The sequence below is a fragment of the Eschscholzia californica genome, unplaced genomic scaffold (genome assembly GCF_041429995.1).
Source record: "Eschscholzia californica isolate CP2 unplaced genomic scaffold, dmEscCali1.0.p SCAF_3, whole genome shotgun sequence".
Classification (NCBI taxonomy): domain Eukaryota; kingdom Viridiplantae; phylum Streptophyta; class Magnoliopsida; order Ranunculales; family Papaveraceae; genus Eschscholzia; species Eschscholzia californica.
This window is the reverse complement of record NW_028238420.1, coordinates 11289723-11314735: the sequence shown is the minus strand read 5'-3', so window position 1 is coordinate 11314735 and position 25013 is coordinate 11289723. Positions and strand designations below refer to the sequence as shown.

Below are 25013 nucleotides of genomic sequence, written 5' to 3'. Positions count from 1 at the left end.
TAGGTCTATTCCCGCAAGTATACGGGGTCAAGTTATAGTATAATTTGTAAATCGGGAAATCGTCCCAAGGAATAGGTAGGTAACTTCGGATATTGACGGCGAGTTTAGCCCAATAATCAAAATGTCAATAGCTAACTTAGACTAGCACACACACCCCACTTTATAAATTTGATAATTGATTTGCAAGAAATAAGAAAATAAATAAAACTAAACTATCTAAGAGAGGTGAGAAGATATCTAAGATCATGAAATCCACCGCACGATTTCACTTTATAAAACAAGCACTTAATTACTTAAATCTCTTTTGTATTTACTCAGGGTCCAATATAATGAACTATTTGGATTCTGGATGATGTTCTAGATAAAACAATTTTATAATTACTAATTCTAATTGTCTACCTTATAGAGATTCAGATTGATAAACTATTATTCATCATCTAAAAAGCATACTCCATCTAACAACTTAACGAAAGTATGAAATATCTAATTATGAGGCATGAGTAATGGAAAGAAAATCCAATCCATATAGATAAACAATCAATAGATATTAAAGCACATCAAAGAATTTAGTTAATCAAGAACAAGTATTATAAAGATCCAAAATGGGTTTCATTCACAACCTTAGATTGCTAAGTTAACTATACATGGAATCTAGAGTAACATTCATTGACATTGTAAAATAAATGAAAATACTAAGAAATTAATGGAAAGAAATCACCAAGAATGTTCAAATTTCATATCCCCATGTATCTCCAATTTGTCCAAGATTTGCTCCATTTGTGCTCAAGAATTTTACTCCAAGAAATCCAAGTAATAGCTATTTTATTGCCACCCAAATAAGAAAAAGAAAGAGAAGGAAGAAATTAGATGTAGAAAGAAGTTGGAAAGAAGAGATGAAAGGGGATAAAGATGTAGAAGAATATGGAAGGAAGAAGGAGAAAACTATTAATGGAAGAAAGAATAGTGGTAGAGAAGAAGTCGTAGTAGTAGAGAAAGATGGATTTGGTAGTAGAGAAGAGAAAATAGGTTGGAGAAAGAAATAGGTAAGAGGGGATTTTAGGGTTAGAGAAAGAAAAGTAGAGAAAGAGAAGGTATGGGAATAGAGAAGAGGGATTGAGAGGGTTTGCAAGTCTAAAGAGAAATGAGGGAGGTAGAGATTTATTTATAGATGGGTTGATGACTAGGGTTTTAGGAGTTAATTGGGAGAAAATGGGAGAAAGAGGGTCAAAATAGGAAGTTAGGGTTGCTTTCTACACAAGAATTGGATTCTTATTGGTTGAAAATTGAAAAGGACAAAAAGGAGGGGCATAAAAGTAATTTCTGGAGGGCTTAAAAGTGAAAAGAAGGAGCCACGCGTCTTCGGGTTGGGTCTTAATTCGGATGATACAGTGCAGCCGGTCTCATAGAGTTAACTTGCGGGACGTACAAAAGCCGTCGGATGGAAGGTTTCACGGATCTGGAGGGTTGGGAACAACACACGCGTCCGGGAGCATGGAGGTTAAGTTTCTACGGGCTACACAGAAGCATTAGATTGAGAAGGACGCTCAGCAACCGTCGGATCTTCATAACGCGGCAGGGAACGGATGAGATTAAAACGTGGATATGGGACTACGGAAAATGTTGCAACGCGCTGCACCTGATCAGGCCTATAGGGTCCATTTCGCTGCTTAACAAAAACACGGGATTCGGAAGCACCGGCCTCCGTCCTTCGACACGTGTCAGGCAGAATCCCGCATGCCCGAATTTGCACCGATTGTATCCTACCTCGTCAACAGAATTTGACCCATCTTTGACTTTGCATATTTCAGTCATCCGGACTCCGATTTGACTTCCGTTTTCTCCTACGAACTCGTCTCGACCTCTACTTTTCAACCACGCACTGACCTTGGTGAAATTACCAGAATGTCCTTGACTCCAAATGACTAAAATACCCTTCATTCATCTTTTCCTCGTTTTTAACCGTTTTTCACACCTAACTCTGCAAAAGACACCTAATCAAGAAAACCAACCATTTTATTATAATAAAGACTCGAAACCGACTAACTTGGCTAAATTAAACGACTTCAATGGGACATTTTCATGACCCATCACACACCTTAACCACCACCTTCGTACCACCACCACCACCACCACCACCACCACCACCATACACCACCACACTTCGACAACAACCACCTCGTAGCCCACCACCACTACCATCATCGTACCTTCACCACCACCACGGTACCTTCACCACCACCACCACCACCACCACCACCAACACCACCGTACGTACCTTCACCGCCACCGCCACCATACCTTCACCACCACCACGGTACATTCACCACCACCACCGTACCTCCATCATTACCACCATACCTCCATCATTACCACCTACATATCTTATCCACCACCTTTATCACCACCACTATTATAACTCCGTCACTATCACTCACATACCTTATCCCCCACCACCACCGTATTTCTATCATCACCACCACCGTACTTCCACCACCATTGCCATCATCATACCTCCACCACCATCGCTGCCAACATCATATCTCTCTACCACCACCACCACCACCACCATCAAACCTCAACCATCACCACACCCCATAACCATACCTTCATGGCACCACCACTACTTCGCGTACAAGAGTAATCATGGAAATCATAAATAATTTTAAATTAAGATCAAGGTTCTGTTTGATAGTCATCTTTCTCAGGGAAAAGAGAAAAAGTTTCCCTAAAACCTAAAATTTCTATATGTTTGATAGACAATTAGGAGAAAGAGCAAACCCCCCTCACGTGACTTTTCTATCCAAATTTTTCTTCTAAAAGGGGGAATTTGTTACCCACCTTTTACAAGAGAATTTTTTTCTCCACCAATTGAAAAGAAGCAGGTAGAGAAGTACTCACCCCGACCATATAATCCTTCTTTCTCCCTCTCTTTCCATGGAGTATCATTTTTTGGCGCCCATTTCTTTTAGCTGAGAAAGTAACAGAGAACACACATCATCAACTAGGTTAGATTGCTCTCCATCATCATCCGAGATTAGAAGAGATGAATATCAATAAACAACGACAAAAGTCGACTGAGAACTGATTCATGGGTTAAACCTAATGTTCTTGTTCTTCTCACTACAATTGATGCTTTCTCTCTCTAACTAAAACTTTCCTGAAGCTCTTTCATAAGCTTCAAATGCTGCTTTTGCAGTTTCAGAAGTACCAAATCAAACTCTTAACACCATAATCCATTTCCTTTCTTCCCCATTAAAGTTTAGGGAGCTGGTTAAATTGTGATAGAAATGATGAATTTTCCCTCAATAAGCACAAAAGTGTTGATAGAGTCAATCTTAGAGAGAGAAAATGGCCGAGATCTATAGGTGGCATCTAGTTTGTGCATTAATTGTTTAGGAAAGCTTGAATTTGAAGGGTATGAGAAAATTTACATACAGAGATCAAGGCTCCCATGTGCCATTAGATTTGGACCAATTAGCCAATACAAAGGAGGTCCTGACTCCCGAGTACATCCCATAGTTAACGTTTTGGTTATGTTTATGGGGATGGAGAGAAGACTTTAAAGATATATAATCTACTTTATATTTCATAATCCTAGATTTTGGTGTAGATAATACAAATCATTTGGATTGTTTCTCTTGCAGAACCAAACATTCGAAAATATGAAAAAAATTATAGAGAAAGTTATTCTTCGAGAAAAAATTTCTTCGAGTAAAATTTATCCTATTTATTTTTCTTTCTCCAAATTGGTATCAAACACAACCCAAGTATCTCTATGAGAAAGAAAAATAAGATTATCAAAAGTAAATTGAGTTACCAAACTAACTTTTTGACTTTTTTTTTTTTTACTTATAAGTAACATTTTTGTCAAATATACTTTTAATTTTATTTTACTTTTTTAAAGAAAAAGAACATCTACTACAAGCAAAAGTGCTTCTACTTTTGGTTGTCAAACGACACCTACAACCAGGGACGTAACTATGTAAGGCCCAGGAGTCGCCTTGGCCCCTGACCCTTACATTGTTCTCGTCATTTATGTCCATGCAGGGACCCACAACTTTCCTTTTAAAGTATGTGGCCCCCCTCTTAATTGTAACCCAAACGCAATGCAAGTTTGAAACCTAACCCAACTTATTTCCTATCCAGTCAAAATGCCTAGTCACCTAATCTAAACAACCCTAATTCCAAACCGGCACTACATAAACACAATTCTTTCTACCCGATAACTTAAGCATGCACTCTATGGTTGTCCTAAATTAGTGAATTTAGAACTCTAGTGCGCCATTGTTTATTTAACTTATTCAATTTGTATTTTCGATTGTTCACTTCTATTTACATCAAGTTTCAATCAGCTTATTTCAGTTTATTTTTTTAACGTTTATTTATCTATTCTAATCGTAAAGATAAATCAATTGGGCTCATAAAAATCGAAAACTCTTCTTCCTTTCACTTGCAATCGGTTGGATCATGGACGACTCGTGGTGCCATACTATACAGACCAAATCGTCGATCTTCATCAATGGAAGAAACATCAATCTTCATCAATGGACGAAATCTCCTTAAGAATCCACCACTTTTATCCACTTCCTCCTCCCTCAATGACAATTGATAATGGTTAGTCGGATGATGAATTGTCGATATTGGTGGATCTGATCTTCTTCCCATACTAATATTTGCGTCTATACTCCTAAAATTCTACTGGGATGATTATAATAGTTAAAATTAGGGCAAGAAACGAAGAACTATACGGAGATTTCGACGAAGGGACAACCCTTCGTCGCAGCAAAACGAAGAACTATACGGTTTCTCTCTCTAGAAGAGAGTTATTATCAGAGAAAGGGAGGGGAGAGAAGACTCTCTATATCTATCTCTCTCCATCTCTTTACATTTAACTAATATAAAAGAATTATTTTAAATAGGTATAATGGTTCAAATGGCTAGCGAGCCGTGAAATTACTAATGACGATCCAAAAGTGGCATAAAAAAAGATCAATCCTTATTCTATTAGACTACTTATTTCTTACTTTTTCGTATCATATGTAACATCCGTATGATATTTTGTATACATTTTGATACATTAAATAGAAAAAGGTCTCATTGTTATTTCTTTTATTTGTGTTTTATAACTTTTATGACTTTGATATTCTTAAGTGTTAATTTTGCATAGATTTATTATATAAAATTTTCGATTTAATATATGACTAGAAAAGTTCGGCCCCCCTCTAACAAAACTTCTGGTTCCGCCACTGCCTACAACAACCACTTTTGAGTTAGTTGAGTCAGTTTGGTCTTTGACTAGTTAGGCTTTGACCTAACGAAACCACTATTGATTGGTTTGGCTTGAGGTAGATCCAAAATGACCAGCAGTGGCACCCCGAGAGGCTTTCCTTGGGTGCCATTTGTTTCCGGGTTGCCGTCTAGATTCGAGCATAGGGCGGGTTGCGCAGAGAAAGAAAGGAAGGGAAGAAAAAAAAGTAATGGGAGACGAAATAGGTTCTTTTAGTTCGGAAGCCATCAACTCCTCCAACATAGGGTTTAAGGTCTCTATTTCTCTCTCCATCCCCAATTATTTTTAGGGTTTTCTTTGTTACTAAAGTAGTTTCTTCTGCCCTTATTTTCATCATCACTTGTTCTTCTGCTTTTCTAATATTTTTTTTGTCAATTTACAGCTTCTACAGAAGTCTGGGTGGAAAGAAGGAACAGGTCTTGGTATCTCAGAGCAGGTATAACTCTCATCAAATCATTCCTATCTGGGAATTGAATTGAATTGAAATTGAATGAAAATCAAATCACTAATTAGTTGGTTTAGCTTGACACTTACAAAATCCTAATTGGTTGGGAAGAGATTTTCTTTCTAGCTAGACACTAAGAAAGCAATCTTCTATAAAGTAAACAGATTTTTATCTCGAAAGCCTTCCCTTGAAAATTTGTTTGTCTTGCCAAAAAGGGCTATTTTTAGCTTAAAGAAAAATAATCCTAATTAGACTTGTTTTCTTCTCTTAAATCATAATTTCCCCTCTATGTTGTTGTCTAGTAATTCTATTTTCTTGTACATTAAAAGATTGAGGGGGAAAAGGTTCGTTATCGTTTATCCTACTTGTGGTATTTTAGGTTTTTTTTACATTCTAACCTACTATATATGTTTTAGATTGTCTTGAAATTGGTGTAGGAGAGACAGTTAATTAGCTGCATTACTAACAGGGACGGTTAGAACCATTACAAGTGCTTGTAAAGAATGACAAATTCGGCCTTGGTGTGGAGAAAGGAAAGAAGAAAGTGCAGCAGCTACCTGAAGACCCCACCACTAAATGGAACACTGACACTGTAAGTTTCATACATACAATGGCCTTCACAAAAATTCGATTTTTCTTCGATGTTCATTAGACAAGTAGCTATAGTCTCTGTCGGGAGATTCTACACATATTGATTCATCATCAAGAAAATTAAAAAAATTGAAATAAAGAGTAAATTGTTTTCTTTAAAGCTAAATGACTTGAGATTGATTTATAATGTATTAGGTTATGGACTTTACGTTTATCTATGATTCAAGCATGGGGTCAAGTAATGAAATCTAAGAAACCATTTACAGTAGAATAAAGGACAAATAAACAGATCTTAACTTGTGGTGGAATCAGTAGATTGAAAAGAAATGTGTTTTTCCTACGAATGAAGATAATTTTTTTAATTGTCTGGGCAGCAAACAGTTCTATATATGTTCGTGCTTGGTGCCGTCGCTCATAAGTATATGCAATCTTAGAAACTATAGCATACACTGTGGTTTGTAATTACTTCTCCAGGGTGTCTTTGTTTCGTTTTCATCTCCTTATCCATATGGACATGTACTTGCTTGCAGGCTGAGACCAATTTTGAGGAGCGTCAATTAAGAACAGGAGATCAATTTGGTTCATGTAGTTCAACTGCCATCAGTTCGTCTAATATAGGTTTTCAGGTCTCGACTTCCTCCCTTCTAGGATTTTCCCTCCAATTTATCATCATTCTTTCGAGTAACTACTATTCCATTATTAAAGATTTAAAATATTACTTCTCATTAGTCAAATGTTTTTATCCATAGCTTTTGAAGAAAGCTGGATGGAGAGAAGGGTCTGGTCTCGGTGTTTCAGAGCAGGTAATTACGAGTAGTTCTCTCTTCTGATGTCTTTTAAGTTGTTAGTTGCACTGGGATAGCTTGTAAATCATATTGTGTCATTGATCAATGAATATTCATGAAGAGTAGTCCAGAAACGATGTTACGTGGTACGCGAATAGCTTTAGTATGTGGTACCGGCATGTGGTAAGCTACCATGTGAGTATCGGGTACACTAGGATATACCTCTTCCGTACGCTATTATTGAAGTACGTTTATCTTCCAAATCAAAATATGTAACAGATACACCAACTTTCAGACATTCTATCTCCATAAAACTTCAATTCTTAAATAGCTAAATAAGAAAATCTTGTAGTTAACTACTCAACTAGCTAAGCTTATTGATTGTTACAAAGAATTTGTGTTAATTAAGATAGAGAACCCATGTGCGCCAAGTTTGGGGTATTGGAACGCGAACCCACCCAAAAGGGAAGGGGGATTGGGTACGTGGGATGTGAGGGGGTAGAGTATCTGGTAACATCTTACACTTATCTGAATACTCATTTTAACAAGTAATATGTCCCTTCATTATCGTACTGTTTTACATTTATTTCTTTTAATACGTCACTATATTTAGGCTAAAATTTTAGTTGTTTTCGATGTTATAAGTCAGAAGTCCTTGATTCTTTGTTTAAGTTGTATATGGGGCAAAGGGTGTCTTCCCTGGACCTTAATCTATTTTAGAAACAAAGAAAATGGAAAAATTATAGAAATCATACGGAAAAGGGAATTTCATCCTCTTTTTCACTCTTTAAAGTACTTCTCTACCTTTTTACTACCTTAGTTGGTGGGACTAGCACATAAATTGGCAATCCTTCTCCACCTTATATCTTTAGGTCATGTTTGGGACGCAGTAAAGGATGACATTGCGAGGAATATCAAAAATCGTAGTGTGATTCTTGGTAATCACAAAACATTATTGTACTGTTTGGTTTGGTTAGGATTATGATTTGTAAAAATTTATCACGACCCTGGATAATTCGACTTAAGATTCGAAGCGAAAGGGAATCACGAACCATCCCACCCCTAGGGTTTGGTATTCCTCCTCTCAGGGAGAATATTGTTCTGCTAGGAATGCGATCCTGATGCAAACTTGCATACTAAACACTGTTATGGAACGTGATTACCAGTATGGAATTCAATTCCCGTATGCCAAACATGGCCTTATTTGCAATTTTCTGAAAGAAGAAAAACTAATTTCAGAGAATTAATATTCCTGCCAAAGTTAAACTACACTTGTAAAGCATCTCATGTTATTCAAATTGTACTTTGTTTCTTATGCCATCTTATTTAGTCTCAAGCAAGTAATGTCTCGTGAAAACAGGGAAGGTTAGAACCATTACAGGCTCATGTAAAGAACAACAAATCTGGTCTTGGTGCGGAAAAATTACACAAGAAGATACCGCAGCTTCCTAAAGAAAGTGTTTCTCGACGGAGAAGTGGCACTGTGAGTTTCTCTTGCTTGTCGCTACAAAAGATTTTAGTTGAATTGTGAATTTTTACAATATAAACATAATCCTCGAAAATTTTGTTACCCTCTCTATCATGATTTGAGGCTAACTTTAACATCTATATTTTTGTTGCACATATGTATTATTATTTTTTAAATATCTGTAGGAAGTTTTAGTCGATCAGTCTTGCACTGTTGTACATGAACTAATTATTTAACCTTAATCAGGATCATTTGCAAACTGAAAAGAAAGATAGAAAAATCTCCAAGAAGTTAAAGAAGATGCTGGAGAAAGAAAAGCAAATGCAGGAAAAGGAGTTTGATAGGGCTTTCTACAGGGAGTTTTGGCCAGATAATGTTTGAGGAGGCAGCTAGTTGGCAATTATCAGCCAAGGTCGGTACAGGTACACATTTCTGTGGCAACACGCTGGCGGTTGGAAATTTTCTTTTATTTTACTCTTAATCTGAAACCATGCAAATCCAACGTTTCAAATTAGGTGACATATGGATCTAAAGGCCCGTATAGATCTCAAGTTCTGGAAATGTCGGACTTGTGCTATTAAACTTTTCAACTCACTTGTACAGATTTCATATACAAGATTGTTGTATTCCTATTATTTGAATTTAAATCACTCTGAGTAAGACCAGATCCTTAAGTTTTAGGTAACTAACGCAAGACAATTATATGTGTATGCTAGAAACAAGAAACCACGAACCAAAGGAAATATATTTTGGTAAAAACCGAAATATGAGCAAAACCGGAAAAAAGGAGAGACTAGGATCCAAAAACATACTTGGAAACTGGATACTACTTTAATGACATCCATGGGAAACATCCATTATATGGGTTTGTAGCCTAGTCGATTGTGCATCTATCAAGATACGTAGAGTTCGAATCTCAAGAGCGTAGTCTACGCTACAATTTCCTATGTAATTTGTAGATGTAAATAGAGGAAAGGTACTTCTTCATGACCTTGAGGGTTCATTTTTATAGCTTTTGAGATTTGTTTCTACAACCTTTATGGTTTATTGTTCATTTTTGTTGCTCTTCATGACCTCGATGGTTCATCTTGATGTATCAATGCCCTATTATATAGCTATATTTTATGAAAGTTAGGGTTTATTCTATTCCCTATCAGATGAATTCATACCATATGATAAAATGAATGTGATGAATTCTTCCTTCGGAAAGATAAAATAAAATTTTCAATTCCCTTGTTCTTTTCTCTCTTTTAGTATACAAAATTCTAATAATAAAAGAACTAATACTAATATTTTGTTGTATCATATGATGTAATTCTTCCTTGGAAGAATATACTTGAGTCTGAGACAACCTGAGTCATCTAGTTAGCTCTGAGATATTATTTATCTGCCTTAAAAATATTAAAAGAATTGTATCACGAAAATCCACTTGCTAATTTCAATTATTTTGAACCATTACATGAGTTGATAACCGAAAAAGAAAAACAAAAACGAAACAGAAAAGTTGATATTCCAACCTAGCTCGACCAACTCATCCATACATGTATGGGAAACTGATTAAAACTCTCATCCACCATTTTTATTCCATCACTTTCTCACTCACCTCCTACATAATTATAACGATAGGACCTTATTATTAATCTCTATAATTATGAGATATCATCTCTATATATTGTTTTACTATAAATGTGTTCTAACGGCGGCAGACGACTCCACGGCCATTGCTCATCTTGCTAGTGCAGTCCAATGTGTTACTGGGGTTCAAAACCAAAGGTTTTGCTGCCATTGAAGATGAGAAAATACAGTAGTTGCAGTCAGTAGATAGCAGAGATGAAGTCATGTATTTATCTTCACCACCCATTATTGGCATTGCAACTCCTCTCTTTACTGGACTTTCAAACTCAGGTCTATATGTTTGTCCCAACACACCTTCAACTCTTTCAGTAAGATCTAAAAACCTAAACTGTACTTCTAAATGAGCAAAACAATCTTCCCCATAAGGAATCTGATAGTTATGGATTCTATCATCTTCTTTAGTAATAGGGACAACACTTGCAGAGATCTCAACAATGTTGGGCAATGTTATTGTAATACTGTTGGTGTCTGCAGTTCTTTCGACTAGGAGAGGGCTATTTGGTGCAGACCATGAAGAGAGATGACTTTCATTTAGGGATAGTGGTTTGTTATCATAGGTTAAGAGGAGTTGATCTACTTTGTCTTCCCAGTTTGCTACCTTCTTAGCTGCTAAGGTGAAGGTGTGAGAACCTGCAAACATGAGACCTAGGGCTTGGATCCATGTATTGTCGCGATTTCGCCCCTCTGGTCGTCGACCGATGAAGTGAGCGTTGATCTGAAGGTTAGAGTCGGACACCAAGCTGAAGTGTTGGTTAGCTTTTCCGTGAAAGTAGAAGACGATGCCATCACCTCCGACAAACCTTGGGTCACCACAGGCCGATCCTGGCCCTTCACAGTTAGCCTTACGGCCTGCAGGAATTATCATATTTAATTTAATACACCAGTATATTGTACAAACCATATCAAATGGATTTCAAAGTGAATCCTGTGTTTAAATTGCATTTAAGGTGAATTTCAAACGATTTTGTAGAAGAAACAAATAACATCTAAATCGCTATAGGAAAATAAAAAGGTCAAAAAGTAAAACAAAATCTTTTTAATACCATATAAGCAATAGATTTTGGTTTGTACAAATGGCCAATATGTTTGTACATACAGGTCTCTCAAATGTCAGGCTGACCACGAGTTGACTCGGCTGCAACTCGTGGTAGCCTCCATAAAATACTTCCAATATAGAAAGTATCATGTATAGACCATTTGTAAACATTATATGCAATAGAAGTAGATAAGATGAATGACTAAGGAAGATAAATAACTTACTTGTGCAGTGAGATTCACATATGGGGGTGTTGCAGTTAATGGTGCATTTTTTGGCTTTAGGATCAGTAGGCCTAAAAGATGGGCATTCTTTTGGGCAGGTAACCATGCTAGTGCATTTACCATTGCATTGTAAGGTTTGGGGTGGGAAGTCTTTTCCAGCTACATCAGAAGGTGGTGGTGGTGTTGGTGGCGACATTGCGGGTGGTGGTGGTGATGAATACATGTATGGTGGTGGTGGTGATGCATAGAGGTAGGGTGTTGGGTTGGGTTTATCATCAGCATGGGTAGGGACAATCAACAATGAAGAACAGATAACCAAAAAGGAGATAGTGAGAGTGTTAATATTCATTTTTGAATATGAATCAACTCCCAATCAACACTAATTACTAACAATATCACTAATATGAGTGAACTAGATGATATGAAAACGAACCGATATCTTCATGTATTTATAGTATAACATATATCGAATCTATAGTTATTTAATTTAAGATGAAGATGAGTGAAATTAGCTGCAAATATCAGCTTAGTTTAGTTTAAAAGTGGCCTTAATTGGGTATCTAATTAAATTAAATTTATGTTAGTCAACTAACAATATTTAGTTAATAAAAGATGACAGGGCAAGATGGAGATCTCCATGATATTAGACATAGACACTTCTGTGGAAGAATCTTCCACCGACCGTCCAATTACTAAGGGCACGTGAGAGAGAGTTTAGTTTTGTCATATAATAAGGGCCCCATAATTAAGTGAAGAATATCTTGGTTATAATTAATTAGTGGTAGTCGATTGAAAAAAATATGTTGTTTGATTTTAGATCTATCTGAGATACTATGTATTTGAAAAATAAATACCTCACAAGGGTTATCTATCAATTTATGTTGGACCGACCAATAAATGCTTTTAACAATAAAGATTTTGGTGTTATTTCCTTTAAAAAAAAATTGTAAAAGAAAAGAACGACAACGTTGATCAAATTTTTTAAAAACAAAAATACAGTTTCGAACGAAATTTTCAAAAGGACAACAACACCAAATATTTTCATGGTTAAAAGCATTTATTGGCCAAAAGTTTTCGTCGTGAAAACATCTATTGACAGAAATTATGGGTTGGTGACAAAAATAAATAAAACAATTAGATTAGAAATCTGAGCTCCATAGACCTTTTTATCTTACGTGTAGAATTGTTATATGATCAGTCTAGTGATTCTTGATGGTTTTCATGAATGTCATTAGACGAAGATCTTCTGAAACCCGGCTAACAAAGTCGAATTTAGGCTCAATTTTAACATGAGATCTAAGAAAATCGCGGAGTGTCAACTTTCTACTTCCGCCCGTAACTGCTGCATAGGGAACATGTGATGTTGCATGTGCATTGAGTGCGAAATTAATCCCACGACAGATCTTTGATTGTCTGAAGTAAGATTTGGTTCATCTAAACACAAATACACTTGAAGACTGCTGGACACTCGAGTTTGTTGACACAATTGACCAGAGAGGCAACGAGGTTGCAAGGAAGCAAAAAAACTCAACTAGAAGGTTTGGGTGTGGGAACTGACGACAACTACTCTGTCAACGAAGCAGATGTTCTGCCTGGGAAAAGAACCAAAGACAGATCGCAGAGCGGTGCGTCTTGCTCTGTCTAAGGTATGACTTAATTCTTTAAAAAATGGATTGATAATATGAATTTTTCCTATGACTATCCACGACAAGGGGAGAAGTGTTGAGTTATCTACTCCTTAACATCTCAACACTCTGCAAAGGGGGGGGGGGGGGGGTGGCTCGTGCCAAGCCAAATACTGGTCCGCTTTGATAAATCAAAGAAGTCATTTGATTAATCCGAGCGGCATGTGCCAGATCCCTGAATACGGTGACGGAGACCATGATTAAGCCAACAAAAAGGTGGACTCGAAGAAGTTCGACCACCTAAGCCCTGACATGGAATGTCTGCACGAGTCTCTTAGGCATCTTGAGCTCTATCATGACCTAAGAGCATCTCCAATGCAACACTCAACTCACAAAACTCAATTTGACACATAGGACTACTTGAGTTTTTGACAAAAAACACTCTCCAATGCAACACTCAACTGGAGTCTCAATATGATGTGGCAACAATAAATATTGAGATACTCAAAAGAAAACTCAATTGTTGTTGTATCTCAATTGGTCCACATCAACATTTTATATATTAAAATAAGAACCAAAAGTAAATCTAAAGCAAATGTTGAGTTTTTTTGAGTGTTGCATTGGAGATGAATTTTGAATTGAGTATCTCAATAGTGCAACCTAGGAAAGAAAAACTCAACTCATACTTGACACATTGGATTAATTGAGTTTTTGTTGAGTGTTGCATTGAAGATGCTCTAAAGGCTAGCAAAATGGAGTATATGAGTCAACTTTACAACCTGAACCCTGGAACGGGAGGTCTGCAGGAGTATGCTCAAAACATTGAGCTCTAGTTTACCTGAGAGAAATGTCGGGTACGCAAAAAGGTTAGATAGCGCCAAATATCCGCTTGCCTTATCTCGTGATACGATCATATTGCTTGGCCAGGATGATTTCATTAATGATCCTGGCACGTGGCCTCCTTTAAGCTAATGATTCACAACTACCATGAAAAACTATGGAAACAACACACAGGGGCGGACCCACGTTGGGGCCCGTGGGGACACGTGCCCCCACGGCCCAAAGTGGATCCCTTTAGAGTACATACGTTTCCTTCAATAAATACCCCATTTAAGTTCCTCCACGGATATCCACAGCCCAAAAGGCATTCATACCACAGCCCAAAAACCATTCATCCATTTCCGATGCCTATTACGGCGGCCCACTCGATTAAACAGCAGTTTTCTAACCCTATTAATTGCCAAACATATATGTGCGAGAGATTTTCACTTTCAATTACAAATTACAACCCAACTTCCAAATTAAAATTAAAATTAGGGTGTCCAGTTTGGCAATTTAAATTCCAAATTAAATTAGGATTTAAAGAACATTCTCACTAATTATTATAATTTCTTAAATTCAAATACCTATTTTCCCTATTTATGTTACTTTTTTTATTCTAGTTATTCAATTTTTTTTTACTGATTGGACATTCTCACTAATTCATCAAACTAAGAATGACAACTGAAAGTATGTGATATAATCTATTATACTATTTCTTATAGTTTTTAGTTTATATCTATCATGTTTATCATAAAATTCACTATCGTGTATATATCTAAATTCGAAAATTAATCATATTTGTACATTCATTAGATATTCTAAGATAATGGAGAGACACTTTAAACGAATAAGCACCGTTAATGAGTCTTCAAATTTTAACAGACTCAATGGTATCTCAAGAGAGAAGGCTAAAGGTGTCTAATTTTATATTATTTAAAATTCCATTCAGTGTTTTTCTTTTTTTGGAATTTGACTTCGAAGTACGATAGTCATTACAATGGCGTTGATGCATCAAAGATGTGATAAGAACGGTAACTGCGAAATCAAACAAAAACATATCTAAAGCTCAACTAAATTATGGCCTAAAGTTCATTTAGTGTTTTCAATATGTGCCCCCACAAGCAAAATATCCTGGGTCCGCCACTGACAACACATGTTTGTGTTAAAAAATAGATTTGCTCCTTACCCTTTGATTATTAACTTTTAACAATAAACTGACTTAAGCGTTAGAGAGTCTTTGCAGGATAATTCCTTCAATGATCCTGCCACGTGCCCTCCTTTAAGCTGGTGATTCACAACCGCCATGCAAATCTATAGAAACAACACATGTTTGTGTTAAAAAATAGATTCGATCTTTACCCTTTGATTATTAACTTTCAACAATAATCTGACTTAGGTGTTAGGGAGTCTTTGCAGGACCCCCCTATCTCCCAATCTCTTCACTGATGACCTGAATAAAGAATAACTCAAAGGTACAGGTCGAAAAAATTATTTTTCAACATCATCAAGACCTATTAGCTAAATTTTAGATATTATGTGGTATGCAGTTTTACACAAGTTGATAGGCCTAAGAGCATATCCAATGCAAAACTCAATTCTTAGAAACTCGGAGGGCCACATAAGATTTTTTGAATTTTAAAAAAATCATATCCAATGCAAAACTTAACTAGGATCTCAAAGATGATGTGTCGAGGGTGGAATAGAGATATCGCAAGAGGACACTCTATTTCCAGAATGTCCTTTTGAGATATCTCTAATTGTCCAACTCATCAGCATTTAAATTTCAACCAATAGAAATCAAGTCTTTGCATATTTTCAAAATAACTAATTGTTTTTATTACAAAAATAACCATGCCACATAGGTAGAAAAACAAGTTTAGAGCATCTCCAATGGGACACTCTAACAAACACTCTAAAAGTCCTAATTGCCAAGTGTCAATGCAAATTCTCTTTCCTAATTGTTAATGTACAGACACTCTAAATTTTTTTTGTCTCTAGTGGAGATCTGTAAAATACTTTTACTTAAATACACATGTCACTCTTCAATTCAATAGATAAAAAGTAGTTAAAAAACAAGAGTTTCTATCGGCTAGAATTTTAGAGTGACACCCAGAGAGTCTCAAGGAGACACTCTAATTTTAGATTGTCTCTATTAATAAATGCTCCACATCATCATAGAGTGTTAGTAGAGTCTCCCATTAGAGAAGGTTTTTTTTTACAAAATCTCTATAAATCCTAAGTGGCATTCTAAGTGTTAGAGTTTGAGTCTCCCATTGGAGATGCTCTTAGAGTTTTACATCGGAAACATACAAGAATTGAGTATCTCTATTTTCGCCACCTAGGAGTAAGAGTCTCAACTAGAACTCGACAAATAGGACAAACTGAGATTTTTTTGAGTTTTGCATTGGAGATGCTCTAAAACTTATTGGTTGTTCGTATTAACTTGGTTTTCACAATGAAGGATACAAAAAAAAAAAAATTTTGGACCAGGCTAATGATTGATGATTCAACACTAATACCAGTGCTTCCTTAGTGACTCTCTTGGTGACTCGATCTTAGTAAAATAAGGAATATTTTGGTCTTTTTCTTCAAGGGAAAAACCAAAATGGCACTTGTCTTATTCACCACGTAGGCGAGGGAGTCAACCCACGAAGTCATCAAGGAAGTACTTTTATCATTTTTGTTGATGATTGATCCTCAATTACCTTTCTCTTAAAGAAAAATCACTAAGACCATGATTGATAAAAAAAGGTTATCAATTATATTTATGACTATACAATTACCTATTACCTTCTCTTACATGATTTCTACACTTATCAGCTGCATATGGAGATTAAAGAAAAAGAGTTAATTCCTATATGGCCCCCTACTTTGTGACCAGCTTTCTTTATGGCCCCCAAATTTCTGTAAATTCAAATATGGCCCCCTATTTTCATGGAAATGTCATAACTACCCTTCCCATTAATATATTTTCAAAATAAAATTAAAAACAAAAACCTAAATTCCACCTCACTTCCCTCTCCACAACTCATCTCTCTCCACGTCACCTCTCTCCAACTCACCTCTCTCTCTCTCTCCAAGTCAGCACTCTCATGAAGGTCGCCGGCCGGAAAATTTTCCGGCCGGCGACCTTCAAACTTAAAAAGAAAATTTTTTTTTTTTTTTTTCACTCACCTCTCTCTCTCTCTCTCCAATCAGCACTCTCATGAAGATTTTCCGGCCGGCGACCTTCATACTTAAAAAAAAAAAAAAAAAAAAATTTTTTCACTTATCTCTCTCTCTAAAAATTCCGGCGAAGGGGGTTTCCCTTCGCCGGAATCTGGTCTGTTGAAGGCGACCTTCATGAGAGTGCTGATTGGAGAGAGAGAGAGGTGAGTGAAAAAAAAAAAATATTTTTTTTTTAGTATGAAGGTCGCCGGCCGGAAAATTTTCCGGCCGGCGACCTTCATGAGAGTGCTGATTGGAGAGAGAGAGAGAGGTGAGTGAAAAAAAAATGTTTTTTTTTTTTTTTTTTTAAGTTTGAAGGTCGCCGGCTGGAAAATTTTCCGGCCGGCGACCTTCATGAGAGTGCTGACTTGGAGAGAGAGAGAGGTGACGTGGAGAGAGATGAGTGGTGGAGAGGGAAGTGAGGTGGAATTTAGGTTTTTGTTTTTAATTTTATTTTGAAAATATATTAATGGGAAGGGTAGTTATGACATTTCTATGAAAATAGGGGGCCATATTTGAATTTACAGAAATTTGGGGGCCATAAAGGAAGCTGGTCACAAAGTAGGGGGCCATATAGGAATTAACTCAAAGAAAAATGATGAACCATGAGGGCACATTCTCATAAAAAAGAAAAAACTATGAGGGCACTGTCATTACACAGTAAGAAGGGCAGTGAGGAAACCATGTGCTCCTGGGGATTTAGATGGATTCATGCTCAAAACTTCTCATAGATTTCCTTCTTGTTGCTAAAGAGAGCTTTACTATTAGCTTTGAGTTTAGAAGAGTGTATGAGAACTAGGGTGTGGCTAAGGTGTTGAAATGACAAAATAAATAAATATTACAAGCACCAAATCAATAAATTGTTAGGAACAAAAGTCTAACTTTCAAGATTAACTAATGATAGGAACACAAGTATTTCAGTGCAAGCTTTTTCTTTGATTGGGATTGACTCCTCCCTAATAATTAGTAAGAAAAACCTTTGTAATATTAATCATTATTGATATAAAAACATAAATCGTTTAGCGAAAGAGGTGAACTACAAGCCTCGCATTTCTTAAGAATTATACTCTTCTAAGACAAAAACGAACGTAAAACAAATTAAAACCTAGAATCTCCATTCAAATTCATCACACGATGGCTTGGCCTTTAAGTGTATACACACAAATTGTGTACACATCAATATTACACTGTACGACACGATTGTGGTAGACGTCTTAAGAAACAGGAGTCAATATGAACATCCGGCAAGAACGGATGCCCACAGTCACTGTCAGTGTATCCTTGGGCTGCATCTTTAGTGTTTCACCCTGGTGCATAATAAAAAGAATGCAAGATTGAATGGAGAAAAATAAATTCAAGAAATAGGGAAAAAGAAAGAAAACATATGTTAGTTGACTCACCTTCCAAAGATCTCTTGCTTGAACCAGTGTGCCAAAGGGAATTCCAATGTCATCCCAATGAGCAGTCATGTTTGCAATCCATGGACTTCTGTTTACCAACAGAATCACAGTCCTATTGCCCGACAGTGGCCCAGCCCATATCTGCGGAAAACTATAGATGAGATATATACATTTGCAGTTCAAAAGATGATCCACAAAGATGATCATTGGGGTCAGAGGTATATGATCCTATAACGTAAAATGGGAATTGTGGATATCCTGTCGGGAGGTTTCCACTTGACATCGTCCAAAGGAACGCTTTTTTGTTAGGGTGTAAAGTATATGTGTGTGCTTTTGCTAAAGATTATGAGTGATTTACCTCTCGGCTTCCCTCCATCCTAACCTTCTTCGCTTGTTTCCCAAGAGGATCTATGTTAATAGTGCACACAAAACATACATCTTTTAAGAAACCCATATAGGCATATGAACAAATGTGTGCTTCAAGTAAAATAATTATCTTCATTCGTAATATCTATACTTTCGACATCGAAAAAGCAATAAAATGCTTTTACATACCTTGGTTAACAGCAATGACCTCTTGATTGCTGATTATCGTCATTGTCTCATTTGTAATAGTTCGAATATCACATCCAAGGATAAGAGGTGCCTTCATCCATAGATACAAGTATAAGTAATAAAATATCACCCCAAGTCCCTACTCGGAAATTACGTAACAGTTAGATGCATGCAGAGTCTTGTCGACACCCCAGGGCCTTGGCAAACTGTCGAAGTAGTTTGGAGTGAGGATCGGTGAAGGGTCAATCCTTGATTCCCACTTATTAACTAGGCACAGTTTCAACCAGTTTCAACCACTTATCTACTCTTATCATTTAATCTAAATTCCAACAATTCAAATTTCAAACATAACAAAGAATCTTCTTGGGCTACCTCGTTCCCTGTTCGATCCTCAAGATACTCTGGTGGATCGGCCAATCCGACTATTTAGTACTGCAACAAAAGAAAACATAAATTGATATGTACCTTAGAAATGGCCCAAATGCTGAAGTGTACGACATATTCGTTGAACTTCATCCCACCGTTTCCTACTTCAAGCATATCCGGATCTGTTCTCCAATATAGATAAATAAAAAACCTAATAAAACTGAAAAAGAAATTTCATAATATTACTAAGGAAGTGAAGGGAACAAGAAGTAACACGAAGAAACTAACCGTTCCAACCACCAGGCTTGGCATAATCAGCCCATACTTCGTTCATGTCTGCTACGTAAAGCATTCTATTCATCGACATATATCATTTGATTAATCAATTAATCACGGAATTGAGAATCGAAGTCATAAACAACTAATTAAATGTTACTTACCTTTCCCATTTATCTGAAATGTCATCTGTTGTTCTCCAACTATGTCCAACATTAGCTCCCCATAAAGCTGGGTGCATATCTCCCCTAGTTAACAGAAAAACTAAAATTATTGAACTACATATGTATACATACACGTATGTGTGTGGGTGTGTGTTTGTGTGTGTGCGCTCCTGCGTGTGTGTGTGTGTGTGTGTGCAGTGCGTGTGTGTGGATATAGATCGTACCCACATAATTGTTACTTTAGAAAAAAAAACTACTTATTTCAATCGAAGATACTAACTAAGCTACTTTTAAGTGTCGATGTTAATTTTCTTCGTAAAAATTAACCCTTGGATCATCACTATAGATACCGAACACTAGGATTTTAAGCTTACATAGTTGTTTGTGATTATTTCAGTCATCTTTTTTCATTAAAAGAAATTATCTAAATGTACCATTCACAGATAGAGAAAAAGATGGGTCTCCCTGTCTTCTTTAGAGCTTCAGTCATAATGGGGTATCTGTGCAGATTAGAGAAAACACAAGACGTTAACATATTGACGAACCATCTAGGTAATGATAATAAACAAGAGAAAGCATAACTTATTTTAAAAAACTACCTTATTGTTGGTTTTATATCCTTGTTGTAACAATTATCGTATTTCAAGTAATCAATGCCCTGTAATAGAGGTGTTTGAGAAACAATAAGATTTATGGAGGAGACTACATCTAATCAAATGAAATATGTATATACATACACACACACACACATATATATATATATATTAACGAAGCAATCAAACTAGTATCCATACCCATGAAGCAAAAGTATTAGCATCTTTCTCTTCAACACCAAGGGAACCCGGTACCGTTCCACTACATGTCCTAACGCTGCAAGCAACATCGGCAAATCAAAGTCAAATTCAACGCGCGCAGGAGTGAAAAAGAATTTGACAAGAGTCAAGAGATATTTAGTTAAATCTTCTCCAGGGATCAAGTATTTTTTTTTCCCCCTCATTTTAGATTTTCTTGGCAATTCTAAAAAAACAGAGAAGTTGCATAGATAATGATTAGACAACAGTATACCCACAATCTGCATAAATACCAAGCTTAAGACCCTTGCTGTGGACATAATCTGCATAAATCCCATGTCACATTACGGACCTTAAGTCTAAATTCGAAAAATTCGACTAATGGTGCGTTCCGGTTTTATCTTTTATGATTGTAAAATCAATTTCAAGAAAAAATCCGTTTTTGGGTTTTGAAAGACCGGGTCAATTTCAGAAAAAAAAGGTTTGTCTTTTAACGATTTTGAAATCCATTTTTAAGGAAAACCTTTTCGGGTCTTCGGATGACCCGATTTGATTTTGGTTTTATTTTGGTCGGACCGGGAGAAAAAGTTGAGACTTTCGTCAAAAAACACCCACTCGAGTCGAGACCCGTTTTCACCTTTAGACCCTAAAACATCTTCGGAATAGCCCAAGACTAACTTTTAGTCAAGTCCCAAGACCCGGAAGTCAAGGCCTATTAGGTTGGTCTGGCCCAAAAATGGTTGTGTCAAGTATATACACAACCCAATGCCGCCCCAGACTAGGTATGGCCGAGCCAGACGCATCAAGATGCATCTCGGGCTCGACCGAGGTCTAGGACGCGTCCTGGCCGCAGCCTTTATGGGTGTCTAGGGTGGTGCCCGGGACACCCTAGGTCGTCCGGATGCATCTCGGATGCATCCTGACCATAGGCCAGGTCTCATGGTGTCTCGGTCTAGTACTGAGACACCTAGGACGCACCAGACGCGACCATCGCGTCTGGTGGAAGCGGCTTAGACGTCTCGGATTATATCTGAGACGTGCTCGGGCTACCCGAGCAACCAGACGCGTCTGGTGCTTTCTCATGCGTCTCGGACGCGTCCTAGTGGGCGCATGTGTCTCGGTCTAGACCGAGACACACCCGGGACGTGTGGGGCGCGTCCCAGACGCGCCCCTATCCCGAGCCAGCAGAAGCGTGCTAGACGCGTCTGCTGCTACTTGTAGCATATGTCTCGGCCTAGCTGAGAAATACCCGGGATGTCTGGGGCTCGTCCCAGACGCGCCCTCATCCCGGGCCAGCAGACGCGTCTTCTAGACGTGTCCTGGCCAGCATGCATATGCAGCCCAAATTTTGGCATCTTCTATTAATTTTCAAGTTTCATTTATTTTTTTAATTGCTTCTACAGGCATAAAATCCCAAATTTTAGTAACTTCTAAAAATCCAAATTGTTTTGGTCTTGAGAGAATTCCTAATTCAAGAAGATCAAAACTTTTGAAAAACTTTTCAAAACCAAAATCAATCAAATTCAATGTTTTCAAACACTTTCAATCATTCAATTTTGATTTTCAATTTGAAAACTCATTGAATTTTATTCATTGTAATCAAATTGTGAGTTTAAAATACTTTTACAACACTTTTAAAACTCAATTTTTCAAACTATCAAGTTTATCAAATATGGACTAGTTTGATTCTTAGCAAAAACTAGTTATTTGCAAGAGGCTCTGGTGCCACTGTTGGGTTATGGTGGTATCTACTAATGTCGTATAAGAGTAATCTCAGACATCTAATGTCTTGACATTAGTACATCCCAAGTTCATCATGCATAAACTAGCAATTAAACTAATAGGAGATAGAAGATTACCTTAATCGCTATTTCCCTCGAACTATTCCAATAGATTAAAGAAGACCAAGAGCTCCAATCGTCGCTCCTCTACCTGGGAAACCAAATGGTGTATTTAATCTCCCTCCTTGAAAGCTTGCTAGAGCTCCAATGGTGGTTTGATAATAAGAAGACCTTCTTCTTGCTTGACTAGTTGATAGTTTGGGAATTAGCTCACTTTCTCCTCTCTACTTGATGTGGTAGAGTAAGAAAGCTTAGAGAGAAATTCCACATCTTATTCTCTGCCCTAAGAGTCTTTATATAGATCCCTAATAGGAGTCCACCTCTAATTTGGTTTCCTAAAAGACCCTTTAGAATAAGATTAAAGAAATTGCCGAAAATAGCAACTAGTTGATATTTTCTCAATTCCTAGATGAGGTGACGTCCAACCCCAGCCAAAATTGGCAGATTTAATGTTCCTTACATAAGAAACCGACCCTCCGAAAATCAGCTCAATCCGAGACCTAGAAGTGTTCGAATAGGTTTAGGCCCAAAACCTCGTTTTGGGGCCGTTTTGCTATATTTTGCCTAATAGGCCTATGAGATATGCTTATGGGACACTCCCATGGTTATATCACACTCCCACTAGTCATATCATCCGATTAAATACCCATTCTTATGTGTAACCCGATGTAGGATCCGATCGAAGTTAGCCGCGAATTACTTCGTAATTCGACGATCGTAGTTGATTTCTAGCATAAACTCTACGACCCCTAAATCAATCGGACTTGATGATATTCTTCATCAATTGTCCTAGCCGACAAATTGCTCGCATTAAAATCTTGGTCGAAGGACATCTCCTTCAACACTTTCACACATGCCACGGCTTCTCCCCAATATTCTCTGGGTAACATTTTTTCTTTCAACATGCTTCGTGCCATATTTAATATGTTGCTATTTTTTTCTCTCGGATACTCCATTTAGTTGTGGTGTGTATGATGGGGTAAGTTCGTGATAAATTCCATGTTCTTTACAAAACATATGAAACTCTCTTGAAGTGAATTCCCCACCTCTATCCGATCTTAGTTTCTTGATCACATACCCACTTTGTTTCTCAACCATATTCTTGAATTCCTTATACACTTCAAATACTTCAGATTTATTTTTCAAGAAGTATACCCATATTTTTCTACTATAATCATCAATAAAAGTGAGAAAGTAATTCTTACCTCCATTTGTCATTGGTTTCAATGGACCAAAAACATCGGTATGCACAAGCTCCAAAGGATTGTGAGCTCTCCACCTTCCTTCTTTAGAAAAAGTTGTTCTATGATGCTTCCCAAAGATACATCCTTCACACACTTTATTTGAGTGATCAATATATGGTACACCCCTTACCATATTCTTGGTTGCCAAATCTTTCATTCCATCAAAGTTTAAATGCCCAAGTCTCAAATGCCACAACCAAGATTTATCTTTGACAATAGAGTTCAAGCAATTTGCATCACCATATTGAATAGTTAAAGGAAATAATCTATTCTTTGTCATCTTCACCTTAGCAATTAGAGTTCAACTTCTATTTCTTAATGTGAAATGAAGATCCTTCAATCTTATATCATAGCATTTTTCTAAAAGTTCTTCCAAACTCAAAATGTTATTTTTCATTGCGGGGACATACTAAACATAGGAAATATAATTATGTTTCACATTTTTTAGTTGAATGGGGATATTACCTTTCCCTAGCACCGATATCTTTGAGGATTCTCCGAACTTTACACACCCTTTCACACTTTCATTCACTTCAACAAACAATTTTATTTTTCTACAAACATGATTACTTGCACCGGTATCGAAATACCAAGTGTTTGTTTGTGATTCATCAAGATCATCACAAGAAAAAAACAATGTAGGATCTACATTGATTTCTACATCATTCTCAACAAGATTTGCATCTTCACGTACCTCATTTTTTTGGTTATATCAACATTAATTACTATAATATCAAAGCTTGTGATAATTATAGCATTCAATGTCCCTTTTATCACTACCTTGCCTATTATAAGGTCTAGTAAAGTTTTTTTTTGAATTGGTAAGTGTGTGCCTCGAACCCTTGACCTTTAAGTTGGAAGACTTACCTCTTACCACTTGAGCCAAGGGTTGTTGGCAGGTCTAGTAAAGTTTCCTCTTCCTCTTGGTTCATTTGTCCTTCCTCTATTAAAAAAATTCTTTCCTCTTTGGCTTCCAAAGCCACTTCTACTATTATCATAACCTCTACCATAATCGTCATAGTCTTTTTCTCTCGGGGTGAATATTATTTTTCTTCTAAAATGACTTTTTCTTGAAATATTTAATCCATCGAATGATTTGAAGAGCTTGAAACATTTCTATTCACCTGTTGTTCATGTATTTGCAATGTTCCCATCAATTCATCCACCATCACAGATTCCAGGTCTTTGGACTCTTCAACAACAATAACCACATTATCAAACTTAGGTGTCAAAGAGCGTAAAATCTTCTCC

General features: G+C 36.9%; 3 protein-coding genes across 6 annotated transcripts; 1 reads left to right on the top strand and 2 right to left on the bottom strand.

Annotated features, from left to right (window-relative positions):
* The first annotated feature begins 5322 nt into the window (after positions 1 to 5322).
* Positions 5323 to 12003, top strand: LOC147548385 (D111/G-patch domain-containing protein). Of its 4 annotated transcripts, none has more exons than XM_086670604.1 (8): positions 5323 to 5540; positions 5670 to 5723; positions 6202 to 6324; positions 6854 to 6949; positions 7073 to 7126; positions 8469 to 8591; positions 8823 to 8998; positions 11570 to 12003. In XM_086670604.1, exons 1-7 carry the CDS (start codon positions 5478 to 5480, stop codon positions 8955 to 8957), a joined length of 648 nt encoding a protein of 215 aa, XP_086526730.1. In that variant the 5' UTR covers positions 5323 to 5477; the 3' UTR covers positions 8958 to 8998; positions 11570 to 12003. The 4 variants fall into 4 exon arrangements, with proteins under 4 accessions (XP_086526730.1, XP_086526729.1, XP_086526728.1 ...); XM_086670603.1 differs by having other exon boundaries at positions 11480 to 12003; XM_086670602.1 differs by lacking the exon at positions 11570 to 12003 and adding an exon at positions 10319 to 11170.
* Positions 9992 to 11971, bottom strand: LOC147548386 (uncharacterized). The gene is made up of 2 exons (XM_086670600.1): positions 11472 to 11971; positions 9992 to 11060 (listed from the first exon to the last, which is right to left on the bottom strand). The coding sequence occupies exons 1-2, from the start codon at positions 11818 to 11820 to the stop codon at positions 10270 to 10272; spliced, it is 1140 nt and encodes a 379-aa protein (XP_086526726.1). The 5' UTR covers positions 11821 to 11971; the 3' UTR covers positions 9992 to 10269.
* Positions 12004 to 18090: 6087 nt separating the features above from the next.
* LOC147548384 (alpha-galactosidase 1-like) lies at positions 18091 to 20750 on the bottom strand. Its single transcript, XM_086666994.1, has 10 exons — positions 20681 to 20750; positions 20486 to 20544; positions 20321 to 20386; positions 19887 to 19970; positions 19735 to 19799; positions 19546 to 19628; positions 19081 to 19171; positions 18884 to 18933; positions 18526 to 18666; positions 18091 to 18432 (listed from the first exon to the last, which is right to left on the bottom strand). The coding sequence occupies exons 3-10, from the start codon at positions 20374 to 20376 to the stop codon at positions 18340 to 18342; spliced, it is 663 nt and encodes a 220-aa protein (XP_086523120.1). The 5' UTR covers positions 20377 to 20386; positions 20486 to 20544; positions 20681 to 20750; the 3' UTR covers positions 18091 to 18339.
* Positions 20751 to 25013: the final 4263 nt, after the last annotated feature.